The 15,318-nt window shown below is 42.8% G+C and overlaps 2 protein-coding genes across 3 annotated transcripts; both read right to left on the bottom strand.

The window, feature by feature from the left end:
• Window positions 1-837: 837 nt before the first annotated feature.
• nfil3-3 (nuclear factor, interleukin 3 regulated, member 3) lies at window positions 838-4,789 on the bottom strand. Its single transcript, XM_031864866.1, has 2 exons — window positions 4,620-4,789; window positions 838-3,928 (listed from the first exon to the last, which is right to left on the bottom strand). The coding sequence occupies exons 1-2, from the start codon at window positions 4,658-4,660 to the stop codon at window positions 2,566-2,568; spliced, it is 1,404 nt and encodes a 467-aa protein (XP_031720726.1). The 5' UTR covers window positions 4,661-4,789; the 3' UTR covers window positions 838-2,565.
• A 5,248-nt stretch (window positions 4,790-10,037) lies between these two features.
• Window positions 10,038-14,256, bottom strand: klf1 (Kruppel like factor 1 (erythroid)). Of its 2 annotated transcripts, none has more exons than XM_031864867.1 (3): window positions 13,940-14,256; window positions 12,019-12,868; window positions 10,038-11,901 (listed from the first exon to the last, which is right to left on the bottom strand). In XM_031864867.1, exons 1-3 carry the CDS (start codon window positions 14,012-14,014, stop codon window positions 11,726-11,728), a joined length of 1,101 nt encoding a protein of 366 aa, XP_031720727.1. In that variant the 5' UTR covers window positions 14,015-14,256; the 3' UTR covers window positions 10,038-11,725. The 2 variants fall into 2 exon arrangements, with proteins under 2 accessions (XP_031720727.1, XP_031720728.1); XM_031864868.1 differs by having other exon boundaries at window positions 12,019-13,020; window positions 13,940-14,027.
• Window positions 14,257-15,318: the final 1,062 nt, after the last annotated feature.

Genomic DNA, 15,318 nt, shown 5'->3' with positions numbered 1-15,318 from the left:
TTATCGTGTTATTGTTCTGAAACATTGGCACTGATGTCCTGCTCTTTGGTGTTAATAACAGAAATTCCACATTCACCAAGTTTTTCATTTTTAATATGATTTTAGCATGATTAATGGCAGAAATAATCTTGCTGGTGTTAGGCTACTACATTTTTTTTATTTTTTATAAAAAGAAACGTTATATACAAAATTGACTCTGAAATCACTTTCAGGCTGATGAAATTGAGTATAACAGGAAAAACACACATTCCCTCTCTACTCTAATATAATATGAATCACTTGACCATTATTATTTTTTGCTTTCACCCTTCCATCTTTTGGGCTTGTTGTTTATCTTTAATGGAAATGGACGTGTATTATCTGCTTATGAGCTTTTCTATTATCCCATGAAGCCCGTTGTCCTCATCCACACTATATTTCCTGAGCAGTTAGTCAGCCCTGTTTGGTATCAGACACGCATTCACTCACATCCCTTCCCCCTGCTTTGTCTCAAACCACACATGTGAACCCCCCATTCACCACACACACACACACACACAGACACCACCACCACCACCACCATTATACCATGTTGGGGGAAACGGTGGCCTTGAACCTGTCTAGCTCCTCCCCCACCAGTCCTCTGGTATAACCACCGACCCCCAACATATTCCTCGTCTGCCTCCGCATGCAGGCATTCCCTTGGCAACTGTGGTGTGTCGGTGCCTGCCTAGCAACCAGAAGGCTCTCACTCCTTCCTAAATGGCTCGTGGCATGTGTGTGTGTGGGGGGGGGGGGGGTTGCAGCCTGGGGCTTGATGAAGATTGATTGCAGACAAAAGACCTCATGTGTTTCTTGTGTTGTTGTTGTCGTCCAGGCTGAAGCCTGTACAGGAGGAGTCTCTGCAGCTGTGTTGCCTGTATAACGTCACATGTCAGCGTTACATTTAATCCGTATAAGTCACGTGCATGTCATTGTCAAGCTCCAGCCTGATTCTTGCGTTGGGTCATTTGCTGTCCTTTCCACACATAATGACATCCTCGCTTGTTGTGCAACATGTGGTACTACGGCCAGCACCATGGAGGAGACGACCTCTAGTAGCACTGCTGTGAATGAATGAATGAATGAATGAATGAGTCGTGATCCGTGCTGATGAAGACACTTGGCGCCACCTGGTGTTGATAAAAAATGACTGATACTGAAACGTTCAAGAATGTGATACTTTAATCAAGAATAATGGCATTCAGTCATATGTTCAGCCCATAACTCGTAATGCAGCGTACGCATTGCTGCGTTCTGCCCCCAGCTGCTATCAGGTTGCATTTCGCAGCAGCTCTTCTGATGTCTATCTGCAGATTTGAACTCTTTCCAGGTGTTAATGTATTCTGAACCTGTACCCTTCACTTCCATATGGGCCAACCAGTCTCCACCACAGCTGCTTCATTGCTATAAATAGCTTTCATACTGCTGACGTGATAGATGACTCATGCAGAGTCTCACTCCTCTCCCTGCATCCTAACACCGCTCCCTGGCACTGTCCCCTCATTTCAGCGACCTTAGTTCAGTGAGGGGGGGCTGACACCAGGGTGGGCTTCATTCTGTTTTAAAGCATTCGTCAAAGGAGGTGAAGGCCATACATGAAATTCAAAAGAAAAGGGCTGGAAAAAAAATACATTTGTGACATATTCACACTTTTGCGCAGTGCACCTCTCCACTCCAGTGCCACACCTTCAATCGCTCTCTCTGCCCCAGCTGGAGTCGTTGTTGTTGTTTTTTACCCAGGTCTCTCCTGATCTGTGATGTAATGCAAAATGCAGTTGCTGTTTTTTTGTTTTTTTTTTAAATAAGCTTAAAACTCTCTTGCATAATGTATGATTATGGCTGTGTCTCTTAAAGCACAAAATTTTGTACAAAATATTATATTTCCAAGTACAGTTAATTTATTATATATTATAATTCTGAACAACAATGAAATACACAGTTATGACACCTTGCTGTCAATTTAGACAATTTAAAGATCGCAAAAACAATAACACAATTATGCAAAAGAAGTGTCAAAAGTAATTTTTCTTCTTCTAAGGGACAGCACATTATATTATATTGATACTCAGTGTTTGTGTTGAAAAGCCAACAAACTACATGTTGTTCCAAAGAAGACAAAAAACGTCATTTCCACATCAGAGTCAAGTGAACACGGTGAGACTGACGTGTGACAAATTGTAAGCGTGTGCTTTGTGTTGTCTCGAACATGTTCAGTGTTTCTGAGTATTCAGAAATGTACAGCGTCCTTCAAATCACAGGAACTCAACAGCATCATATGATGAGTCAACACAGAAATCACTTTGACTTTTGCATCGATTACTTAAAAGTTAAAAACGTAGGTGTTTTCTGCTAGCGGTGTGCTGACCATCACAGAACAAACAGGCTCCAACACGAGGCTTTCCCAGTGACACAGGTGTCGCAAATAAGGACAGTCAGGTCAGAGGTAGCTGTGAACACAGAGGCCGTGCTGTCGTGTGTAAGTCAGAAGTCGGTAAGATCAATGGCTCGTGAAGATGTAGTGAGAAACATGTCTATTAACTGTGCTCAGGCTTCAAGCGATTTGGAAAGCAGCTGTTGAGAGAAGAGCCTCTTGAGATGGGCCACTTCCTGGGACAAACAGCTGATCTGAGACCTGAGACTGACGTCCTCTGTTGAATTCTTGGTGTCCCTGGAGTTCTGCGGAGAGGAGGACTTATAATGTGCAGCTGACGGACCCTGATACTGCTGCCCTGCTCCACCACAGGCCTCTTCCCTGGACCAAGGAGCCCGACTCTCTGTCCGATTGTCCCATCCCGCCTGCTGGTAGTTCCTCACCTGGATGTTTGGCCACACTGTGGCTACAGGTGGTCCACTGTGTCTGGTGTCAGATGATGGAGACATCTCCCCTCCATCGCTGCAACCAGCAGGCCCTTTGAAGCGGAGCTTATGTGGGAGGCTCCTCAAACCCTCAGGTGAGTATTGTCTGCTGACGTATTGACTCCCGTTGGCCTCCATGGGACAGATGTGAGAGTCGTAGCCCTGCTGCTCCTCCGTCAGCTCCCTCGGAGAAGGCCCACTACGCTCACTTAGTGCGTCATCAAAAAACACAGGGCTGCCCACATTTGAGCCACATGAGGTGGAGACACCGGACTCCTCGGATACACTATGAGTGGAAAGAGGCCTGCCTCCCCTCGGTTCATGGATGGCCCCTTGCTGTGGAGGGTGAGGGTGGATGTGATGGGTGCCGGGCGCTGTGTTGGGGTATGGGGGTCCATCAGTGTGAGGTTGGTAGAAATGTGTTGATCTTGGTGTTGGGTGAGCACAGAGGGGTGCAGGCAGCGGCAGGATGGAAACGTCAGATGAGTCTTTGACCAGGCCGAAGCGAAACTTCAGCGCCAACAGCTCGGCCCTCAGGCGGCCGTTCTCCTCCAGCAGGCCCATGACTCGCCTCTCTAGCACCATGTCATTGGCTCGCCTCTTCTCTCTGGACCGCTTGGCTGCCTCGTTGTTTTTTTTCCTCTTGTCCCAATAGCCATCATCTTTCTTCTCCACAGAGATGAACTCTCGTTTGCAGCGTGCATTGTTGCCGTTGTCTTCATTGCAGCTGCTACCAGCCTTCGCTTCAGCGTTGGCAAGGCTCTCTTTGTGTTTGAGGGCAAAGGTGTGACTCAGGAGGGTTTGGGCCAGCTGGCTTGTGGAAGTCAGGATGGAAACAGCCTCATCAGTGAAGGACACAGCCCTTCCCTGAGGCCTGGACTCCGGTCCCTCCACGGCCAGCAGTGAGGGCACTGACAGGTCCTGGATGATGCCTCCCACAGTCCGACCTGTCATGTTCAAACACTGATTTGACACTTGGGGGAGCTGTGAGTGTGTGAGGAACTTGCTGAGAGTTGGTGGTTCAGGGTAAAGTGTGCTGTAATGGTACCACCTAGTGGTGAAAGATGCAAAGGTTTACAAGGTAAACAGTAAAGCAACATTATACTGGTGCCGGTTGAAAGTTGTAATGTTTTTAACATCAGGAAAAGACATCATCGTTTTTTTTAAAAGCAAATATTGTATCAAAAACATACTTACAGGCATTACAGTGAGATAAAACTATATTAATATAGATTCATAAAAATAGTCTTATTTTGGTAATTTTATCCACATTTCAACAGGGAACGTTTATTATAATATGTTAGCAATTAAATGATCATTTAAAAAGTTCATAAAGAGAGAAAAAAGAACAAATGTGAAAGATACTAAATGTTTGTTAAAGTCGTTAAATTCGTAAAATTCTTGTTTAGGGTTTGATTATGGAGATTATTAGTTATTACTCTGAATTATTTGCTACCAATAACCATGACACGTTATTTACAATTAGTGTTATCGCTCCCAACATGTTTTCATTAAATAGATGACTGATGAGCCTGCTGTATTATTATTACATAAAGATAGTCTTCATCTCATCTGACATGTTTGTGCTCTTTCATCTGATATTAGATGATAACAAGTAGTCAACAAATAATTCAGAAACTTTCTTAGAATCTACTTAACTACATTACCTCACATGATAAAACAAAAAAAAAACTATGAAATGAGTGATAAATCTCGGGAAACATAAAGTAAATCTTACTTACAAAACAAACAGCTGCTGAACCTGTGATGAGAATCTCCTCATTCAGAGAGAGGAGGAGACATGTGGAGCTTCACAAGTCGCCGGAATGTTTCTGCTCCTCCACAGCTTTCTGTCGTTTCTTTCCCTGCTCATCGGTTCAGCCGGGGTCGGATCCTCACCCCGGATAACCCACCCCCACTCCTCCTCCTCCTCCTCCTCCTCCGAACGGGAAGCCAGCGGAGTCAAACCAGCGGTGACATGCAGCAGAATAAACAGCAACCAATCCGAGCAGCAACCAATCCTGACAGGTTGTTTGAAAAGTATTTTATGACTTTAATACAAACACAGTATTCAGTCAGTCGAAGGATGTGGAAACGAAAGTAGTTTGCCAAACTGTAAGGCAAATCAACAACAAGTAACTTTAGCTTTAGGATACTCAAAATTCAACAAGCAAAACAATGTGACTGAGATAAAGTATACTGGTCTGCTGCCGCTGCAGCTCTTTATCTGCCAGTAAACGTGTTATGTGTCAGATAATCAGCCAATCGACCCTAAGTGGCCTCTGGAATTTAAACTCAGCCACACTTGGGTTTACGCCAACTGGGCTACAACACATTTCATTGTAAAGTGACTGATAAAGAGATAGTGTTTAGCTAACCCTTGCTTTATCTGTGTATAGCAAATAATGCCACAAGTAGGCCATTGAATAGCGGCAAGTCGGTTTGAGGTCAGTTTTTATGTAATTAGTCAAAAAACAAAGAAATTATTAGAACAAAAATAAATGTACCTGACGATGGCGTGAGTGAAAACGTCTGGGTGTCAAAGTTAAAGTGATCATATAAAGTCTGTAACATGTTTGACTTAGTATAACTGAATACTGAATCAGACAAGAGTGTTCATGAATAAGGAACCAGGTGGCTTTTCCACCATCCACTGGCTGTGGGAGTTTGTTTGTCATTAACATTTTGATTTGTAGAGTCAGTTTTCTACTCTTATGAGCATAAAAACATGTATTTTTTTTGCGATTTTATACCGTAAAGATAATTTCTTACCCATTCAACACCTCATGTACTAACAGGCCTCTGTTTCTGTGTTAAATTAGATCATCCAGTTTGAACGTCCTGCGTATATAGCAGTCGTGGTGGCTTGAGTTGTAATATAGAACAAAGGATGTTTCATGTCACTCACTCAGAGACGGATGGCCTCACTGTGAAAGAACAAAAGAAGCTTATCACTGTTTTTACGGCACCTGTGAGTTAATCTATACATTTTACAACCATGTGTTGTAGATGAAGACCGTAAAGAGCCGCACTGAGAGAATGACTCATTTGAATACCAGTTGATAGTGTGAATGGAAAACAGTGCTGTTATGCAACACTCAGAGAGAGCGAGAGCATGTGAGGACTGTGCGTTGCTGGGAGTTCAGTTGGGGTGAGGTTGCTCAGAAAAAAGGAACATTGTTCTGTGAGCGATCTGCTCGACAGTGATCAGTACTTCCTCCCTGCACATGGAAAAGCTTCACACAGGACTCTCTGTCTCTGTCAATCGCACCAATTTCTCCAAAACAAGGCAAAAGTCAACTTCTCACTCATTAATTTATGCAGATCCTCTCTGGATCTGCATAAATGAATGTCACTGTTGACCTGTTTCTATTGGCTGGACGGTTTCAACATGTTGCTTCACGGCTCTGACATGCAGGAGTTTGCACAGACTCAGAGAAGAGCTTTTTGGGGAAATTCTGTGAAAGAAACCCTCTCCTGCTGTCCTGAGGTTCAGCTGAATGACCTGCCAACAAATTAGATCAAATGAAACATTTTGATTTTAGTTCCTACCGCCTGTTTTCAAGGGTACATTTTTTTGGGAAAGTATTTTCCCAGAAATGCTAGCAGCCGCCTGGACCATGGGGTCACACTGCACATATATATCCATCTTAAAAAGTCATGTTTTACACTAAACAAAAATATCTCTTCATGGATTAATCAAAGATTAGTTCATCAGTTTCAGTTGAACCTCTTCTGGATAAATGATCTGATGCTACGTAGACAGAAAGAAACAGGAATTGTGGGAGCAGAGAAGGAACAAGAAACGGTGAATCTGAAACATGTGATTGGTTGACGCCTCACAGCGTCATTGAAGTGCTGAAAACAGGTGAGGCCAGGTCAGCTTTGATTAGTAACATGTCCTGTAGCAACAAGTGTCGGGCGTCAGTTTGTAGCTTCACGTCACCGACTTCCTTTTAAAACGGATTGAGGTCTGCTGCTGAGTCATTCGTAGTGTGAACGTAGCGTAAGAGTCTGCAGCCATAGTGGAGCCTTGAGCTAAACGCTAACGTCAGCATTCCAACAAGCTCACACTAAGCTGGTATAATGTTTACCATGTTCCCTGTTTAACGTACCACAATGCTTATGTTTTCATATTAGCATGAAACTCTGTCTGTGAAGAAATATGAAGATAGAAATATGAAGAATAAAGGCCAGGTTAGAAGATAGGAGTGGTCTAAGCAAGGTTGCCAGAAATAGGGGGGTAGGAAGCTCCCCCCCACCCCCACCCCCACACACCCATGGTCTGATCTGGCATTGTGGCTCGTGTTGTCCCATGTCTCAAGTCAGCTTTGATTTAAAATGTACACCATCTAAGTGTAGTGGTGAGTCGCTGCTTTAAGGTGAAGGTTAGGGGCTAGTGGATGTATTATATCAACAAGGGAACTCATAAGTACAGATGTACACATGTGTGTGCATGTGCCTTCATGTGTACCTGAAGCTTCATTAGAAAAGAAGTGACTGACTGCCTGAGCCTGGAGGGGACACTGACCTCTTCTGACTCTGTGTGTGTACGCTCAAGTTCAAATCAGGTTAATCAGCCCCCCCCCTCTTTCCATCCTTCGATTCACTTGGACTCACAGTCCCTCTCTGCGGCAGCTTTCACCACTAATCCTCATTCTGCTTCTGGCCATCAGACCAAGACTCCCGTTATGTGAGGTTGTGTAATCGCAAACAACCAGCACGGTCAAAAACTACACACACCGACACAAAGTTACTACACATTGCATTAGCTTAGTGATGACTTTCTTAGGAGTGAGAACAGACACTGACTCTGCTGGACGAGTTTATCTGCATTTAGAAATCATCACCTCTGCTGCCACATGAAGGGTTGTCGGTGTGGATCTGTCCATGAATGTGTCTGCTGTGTCAAAGATGTCCCGGCTTTTTCTCAGTAACACTGTTGTTCTGCTGACGTTGCACAGCGTTGCCAAACACTGGATGTTACAGTGTGTCTGTGCCTGTAGGAAGAGGAAACAATACAATGTTTGAAGGAACTTGAATAGCAATGTTTGTATAGATTTGACAATAAAGTTTATAGCTGACAGTGGGGTTTCTTTGCCTTTAAAATATTTCATTACTGTTTAAATTCAGAGGCTTACAATACTACAGACATGTTTTTTAAGAGATGAATGTATTTTCTCTGCAGTGTGCACAGATTATCTCCACACATAAAGATCCATTCTTCTGCATTTCTCCACAGAGGAAAACAAAAGAGAGGGAATCTTACTGCACATCTGTCCCCACAAACCTTCCTTTAGCTAATTCAGCTATTATGTTTTTCCATGTTGATGAATCGTGTTTCTCCCCACTGAATATGATGCTTCTATTGTATAAAACAATCAAATTAAGTGTTTTTCTTTTCATATTTTGTCAGAAAAACATAGCTAAGAAGAAGAAACCCAGTGCATGAAAACACATCACATTGTTGGAATTGTTCGTAGCACATGGTATTCAGAGTTTAAGCCCTGGCCCGGTCGCAAAGATTACAATGACATGTTCCACCTTTGACCTGTTTAGCTGCTCGAGCAAAAAGGAAAACTCAAAAACTCAACAGAGCTAAATAATTCATGACTTCACTGCTTGTTCTGCAAACTGTTTACGCTTGAGTATTGCCATGCATAATGATTGCATAATAGCCTCTCGAGAAGTATAACATGATGTAAATAGGGAAGGAGGAACTAGAAAGTGGAAGTAGAAAGAGTTTGTTTGTTCTTTTCGGAGCACTACAGGTCAGAACTCTGCCTCTGTCCTCGTGTCAACTCTGAATCACTTACTCTTGAACGCTGCGCTGAAATAAACTCACACTGCAGTGAAGTGCTGTGGATTTATCTGCTGATGTGAAATATCTTGAGCACAGTCTCAGTGGAGAACAGATTATTAACGGCCAATGAGTATATCTGCAGCACTAGAATTATCAGGATCACTTCATCTGTGTATATTTGGCACTACTGTGTTGGTGATGTGCATGCGCTGTGTGGGCTCACCTCCCCACTCGTCTGCTATCGGGCCATCTTGGATGAGCAGGTTGAAGAAGCCAATCACAGCCTTGAGAGTGCACAAAAGAGGGAACTTAGACCGGAGCTTATTGCTGTTCCACATAAAGATGAATCACTACACCTCCTGTTTGTCCCTGTCTACGTTTGGGCCAAGTAGGAATAAATCAATTAAACCATATAACCTGCTACGACCATTTTAAATCGATTGCAGTAAAACCTGATTCTTAAAGGGACACTCCAGCAATATGAGTGTTGCGTGGTCAGAACGTTGAGGAACGTGTAAAACTTTTACAACAGACAACACACTTTGGAAAGTTCCCTCCAGAGTTTTACAGGCTGAACAACACTCTCTATGATGAGTCACTGTACTTAATGTGTAAAATCAGTGCCCCTTTAAAGCCGATATACTTTGTGTTTAAAACGAGTGTGTGCTCTCCAAAGTATGTCTTATACACAAAAGGTAACTCTGACCACAATAAGCAGTTTCCTTTTGTATACTCTATGGAATGTGATTGACACATTTCACTTGACAGGTTTTGTGCCACTGCAATGACTGTTGATGGAGATACTACACCTTGGATCAAGCTGGATGTAAACAACACTCAAAGAAAGTGACCTATGTTTGTTCTAACTATGTGTACAAGCACATGCAGACTCATTTCAGTGTTAATGTTGGTCAATGAGTGGGTAACTGTGTTTGCTTCTCTGTGTTTGTCGTTCCTGAGGGTACACATGTCTGTGGAAGTGTACGCGAGAGAGAAGGAGCTCCATAATGTGGAGACGACCTCCTTCATCTGACCTAATCTGGATCAGTGAGTGCTGAGTTACATAAGCAAATTCTCATCCTGACCTCACCCAGATTAGACACTGCAGACCAACTGCCAACATCCTGCTGAAGCCAGCCTGCAGGCTTTAAGGCCGATACGACAACAGAGGACTGCCACCTAGAGGCCGCAGGCTGACATTACCTGTGGGAATGACTCGGATGAAAGGGTCAAAACTCTAATCATGTTCCAGATGTGTTCTGTGGATTCATATTTCATCCTGCGTCACGCAGGACAGATACATGTTTTTGTAAAGCTCTCGAAATGTTGAGTAAATGAAATCATGGTAATGTAATAGTTAAGATCAGCTGTCTGAATAAATCATGTCACACTCCGAGCATTACAGCATTAGAGGTCTTTATTAGAATGATGGCAATGCAAACAATGATTAAATGACATTAGAGCACTCCTTTAATAAAAATAATAATCACTGTACAATAATATAGTAGCCTATCTTCTGTTGATATAAAATATTACTTATAATAAATATGTTGCGTGCATGTTTAGATGATACAAACAACTGATAAAGATGCTGATTATTTACAGTTTTAAATTCTACCGGATGCGAGACATAAAAGCAGATAATATGTTTTTCTTAACTAAAAAAACCCCAAACAGACAAACATAAAGTTAGGTGAGGAAAATGCATAATGTTGGATTTACTGTACAATCACATGGTTTAACATATACTTTATGGTTTGTTTGTTTGTGTTACAATCAATATTACAATCAATAAAAGTTCGAAGGGAAATCAGAAAAAGAAATCAGATCATCTCAGCATTATGCAGCTATTGTTACTGAGTCTTTGTTCAGCGAACCATGAGATGCTCCAGGACACACTACTGTGTATTGTGTTATAACCCGTATTACACACATGTTTGCCAGGTCTTCTGTTAGTGTTAATGTTTGCCGTCTACACGCCCACAGTGTGTACAGTGTATTTCTCTGGTTCTGCTCCATCGACTTTGATACTTTTTCTTAAGTTCCACAATGTTATAGGAGTTCATCGCTATCAGCTGAGGACTCTTTTAAAAGTCATTGGTTAGAGAAATACTTCACCCACAAAATGACCGTTAGAATATCAATTACTCACACCGTCTTACCTTGAACTGTTGACGAAAACTTTATTTGTCTTGCATGCTTCCATGGTGAACAAAAATTGAAAAAACGGAGAAAGGTCTTGATGAATTGATGTATTTAATGAGTGAAGAGTAATCCAAGTCGTATGCTCACTACTTCCCAAACACTTGCAACTATTTAAATATTTAATAAACAGTCTTACACTTTTGGTTTTAGCCTAAATGCATGTATTTGGGTTGTACTGAGCATACGACTTATACTACATTACACTGCACACGTTGTGTGAGGCATGCAAGAGAAACTATGTTTTCTTCAAGAATTCAAGTTAACGCAGGGTGAAGAAGTGACACACAAATCAATCTGTGGGTGAAGTATTTCTTTAAGCCGTCATTACCTGATGGTTGGTCACTCTTGAATCAATAATTGTATTAAAAGAAGAAAGAATTGAATATGTGGAAGGCTTCTGAATTAGATTTGTCTCATTTGTCGTCTGAAGTAAACTGAAAACTCTCAACCGAATCAAACAACTCCCGTTAGGCCGCGTGTACACAGTGGTTTGTGATGCCATGCTATTGCTGGTGGTGTTGTCAGTTCTCATGGTGCAAGTCTACATGTGGGCCTCTGTTCTTAACAAGACAGATCATCAAGTGCAGATATCAAGGTAATACTGGGAACATGTTCAGTGAATATCTTAAGGTCACTTAATCCCAAATTCAACTGTTCAGTGTACTGATGTGAGTCGTAAATTCAAACTTCAAAGAATATCCAAATCATCATTCTACCTTTTGATTTCTTGGTTTAAATGGCAGATGTGTGTGTGTATGTGTATGTGTGTGTGTGTGTGTGTGTGTGTGTGTGTGTGTGTGTGTGTATGCGTGCGTGCGTGCGTGCGTGCGTGCGTGCGCATCAGGCGTGTCTCTTCATGTGCAGAGCCAGGTGGTCGGAGCGGGAGAAGGCCCTCAGACACAGCCGACACTCGTAGGGTTTTTGGCCCGTGTGCTTGCGGTAGTGACGCGTCAGCTCATCTGAGCGGGCAAATTTCCAGTTGCAGCCCTCCCATGAACATTGGTAAGGCTTTTCCCCTGAAGAGTACACAATAAAATAGGTGATACTTAACAAACAAATACGTCAAATCATATATCGGGACTTATTCTGACAGACTTTTGAGTCGTTTTTGTGGCAGAGTCAATGTGGCGTACCTGTGTGGGTGCGGAGGTGAGCCTTGAGGTGTGAGCTCTTGGTGTAGGTCTTGCTGCAGCCCGGGTATTCACATCTGTGGATGGCGGCCCTCTTTTTCCCTGTCGCCCTTCGACCACGCTTCCCCTCCATCCCACCAGGGGGCAGCTGTGGAACAACCAGCATGGACTGCTGGTGAAGAGGCAGATGCCTAGTGGTCTGGCTGTGGGGGTATTCACAGAAACGGTTGGCGTTGTGGTTAAAGTGTGGCATGTAGCTGTAGTGTCTAGGGTCAGGGGTCACAGCTTGAGGCGGTATGAGCCTGCTGTCGGGGAAGGTCACCATGGAGGGGTGTTGCTGGGGATAGTAAGGGTTAAAGTCCCACGATGAGACTTTAGTGAGGTTTCCTCTGCTCTGCCTCTCGTAACTGCCTCCTTGAGGGAAGCCAAACTGATCTGCATTCGGTAGATTGGGAAATGAAGTCCGACCTGTTTGGTCGTCTTTATAACTATGGTGGTACAGCTCTGGCTGGACTGGCGTTGTGGTTTCAGCTGGGGACAGGAACTCCGCCATGAGGCAACCAGTGTTCATCTGCACATGCTCTTGTCCGGGTTGGTCCTTAAACAGGTCCGCCTCTTGGTATGCTGTGCTTGGGTCTAACTGTGGGAGCCGTTGATCATTGTTGTCCAGAGATGGGTTGAGGTCGGGTGATGGGCTGCTCCAATCAGACAGCAGGAACTCAATGTCCCAGGATGCCCGGCTGTCATCATCCAGGAGCTCCTCTGTCATCTGTTGAGAGACCTGCAGCTGCTCAGAGCTGCTTGGTGATGGTTTGTAGTCCAGAAGGAGAGAGTCAGCCTCAGACTTCCACACCTAGACGGTGTTGGAGAGCGTTGAGAAGTGATGATCACCAAGCAAAACATTTTGTGAAAAGGAGATTGCTCCACTTTGCTTTTAAAGTTAAAGGAGGGACGCACCCATCTGACTTTTTCTGTCCCCATACCGATTCTTATCTGTCTGCCTCACTGTGCGGAGGGAACAGGGATCATTGTGTTATGTGTAAGGCACAAACATTTTTCTCCTAACTTTGTAAGACAACATGTAATAAATATATACATTGATAAAAACACATTGAAAGAGTTACTGGTTACTGTAGTTGTTATTTCTGTCCATACTGGTTGTTTAGAGATCAGCTGAAGCTACTATGAAGCTGGAGCAGTCTGTCTTAATCTGTCAATCCTCAAGTGTTTATCTTCCAAATGTAGTTTTTAGTACAAAATTACGACTTTGCGTTATAATCCCTCCGCTGTGGCTCAGCAGGGAAACACTGGAAACACATTGTGGGAATATTGTACTAACTTCAAACGATATATAGGGAAAAGGGAAAATCTATGCGGCCAGGGTGTACAGCACAGTCAGCAATAACTCTTACCGTACGCATGGGCATGTCAGATATGCAGAGCTTCACTACATTGCATTTTTTTTTACATCAGCAGATGTTTTTGATCTATTACGACTTACAATAAGTGCATTCAACCACCATATTTGTCGACTAAGTGGATAGCAGGGCCGTCCTTCAATCAGAGGGTCGGCGGTTCAATCCCCGGCTCTGGCTCTGCTAGTCGCATGTCGATGTGTCCTTGAGCAAGACACTTAACCCCAAAATTGCTCCCGTAGCTGTGCCTACGGTGTAGAAATGTGATAGAATCTGAATTGTAAGTCGCTTTGGATAAATGCTAAATGACTGTAATGTAATGTCTCCAGTTATTTGAGAGACATCAAAAGCTCAGCGTTATAGTGCAAGACTGACACATTTGTCAAGTAAATATGAAGTGAAATCATTGATAATCTATCTGCGGAATGTACAAATGATCAGCACAATGATGTACAATAGGAGGCTTCACTGTGTAGGAATCAAAGAACTGGTGTCAACCTGATACTTACTTTCATATTGTCACTGGATGGAGCGAGGTTGGAGAAGGAGCTGAAGGAAGGGAGCGCAGCCTGTGTAACGGCCATCAAGCACTGTGATAGGATGCTGATTGTCAGTGGCAGCAACTGAAGTGTAATTTCTCTCTTTTCTTTCTTTTTAGTCTTCACATGACCGTCTGAAGCTCAGCTAACAGAAAGTCAAAGCCCGGCTCAGCAGGCTACTCATCCCAGTTACAGTCCGCTCAGCGCGACAAGGCCGCAGTAACAGGTTCTTACAGCTGCCCCCTTTTCTCCATTCCTCCCCTGCTATCTCTCCCTCCTCTCTCTTGTCTATCTCTGTCAGCTGCAAGTCTAACTGCAAATCTCTCCTTTTCATGTAGGTTTTGACCGTTAAGAGGTGGAGCGTAAGCATGGCTTTCTTTGCTGGCTCCCCCTTTTTTTAGTCCATTAAGGTTGTTAAAATATCAATCACTAAGAAAGTGACTGTACTACCTCACCTGAACTCACCTGAACTCACCTGAACTCACCGTCTTCCTGTTCTGTGGGATTCAAAGCAAAAAGTAAACTGATGAGCGCCGAGCTGTCACCATTCTTGAACCCAGACCAATAGATATTATGTCACAATAGAAAATGACATAATAATGAGAATTCATGAGGAATAATTGTGTTTTATTCTAAATAAATTGCAAATAATGATTGCTGTGATTTTAATGTCCTCACTATACAGTTACTGTATATCTACCGTCCAGAAGACAACACAAAACAATCAGCAAGTTTATTTGTATTGCACCTTTCACACATGGAGGCAATTTAAAGCGTTTAATATATGGAAAGAAAAAAAAAGAAAAAACACATTTATAACAGAATAAAATGAGATAAATTGAATAGAGCAAAATAAAAAATACAATGCACAGAAAACAATCATTGAGCAGATTACAGGTATAGTGCGGTTACGGTTTCCCCACATTCATAGATGTCTGACACGAACGAGCCAATGAGAACTCTTCTGAGACAAAACACGGTCTGAGTGTTACATTGCTTATAAAATAGACCAAAAAGAGTGAAAAACAGAAACTTGACTTGTTATTCCTTGATGATTAAACAAGAAATGAAAAACAATAATCGATCAAATATTTCTGAAGATCGGAAAAAACGAAATATATCAGGATATGCCAAAGATTTATTACAAGTCATACAAATATACATATAATATAAATAAAATAACAGTATAAATGTCTACAAAATGTACGAGAAGTTTTCTAAAATGCTGCTAAACGTCGCCCCTCAAACTGCAGTGAAGGTCTGATGCTATCAGATGTCAGTCACTATCTCATGAAGCATGCTTCGGCACAGAGGGCGGACTGTGCTGGTGCATGCACAGTGAAGTGTGA

Source organism: Anarrhichthys ocellatus, unplaced genomic scaffold (genome assembly GCF_004355925.1).
Source record: "Anarrhichthys ocellatus isolate YVR2014 unplaced genomic scaffold, GSC_Weel_1.0 scaffold31, whole genome shotgun sequence".
Classification (NCBI taxonomy): domain Eukaryota; kingdom Metazoa; phylum Chordata; class Actinopteri; order Perciformes; family Anarhichadidae; genus Anarrhichthys; species Anarrhichthys ocellatus.
This window is presented reverse-complemented; position numbering and strand designations above follow the sequence as displayed.

Excerpts from the sequence above, each read along its gene's own strand:
- nfil3-3 (XM_031864866.1), bottom strand. The coding sequence starts at position 4,660 with ATGAGGAGATTCTCATCACAGGTTCAGCAGCTGTTTGTTTT. Across the intron at positions 3,929-4,619 it reads GTTCAGCAGCTGTTTGTTTT|GTGGTACCATTACAGCACAC; the intron begins GTAAGTAAGATT and ends TTTCACCACTAG.
- klf1 (XM_031864867.1), bottom strand. The coding sequence starts at position 14,014 with ATGGCCGTTACACAGGCTGCGCTCCCTTCCTTCAGCTCCTTCTCCAAC. Across the intron at positions 12,869-13,939 it reads CATCCAGTGACAATATGAAA|GTGTGGAAGTCTGAGGCTGA; the intron begins GTAAGTATCAGG and ends AACACCGTCTAG. Across the intron at positions 11,902-12,018 it reads TCACCTCCGCACCCACACAG|GGGAAAAGCCTTACCAATGT; the intron begins GTACGCCACATT and ends TGTACTCTTCAG.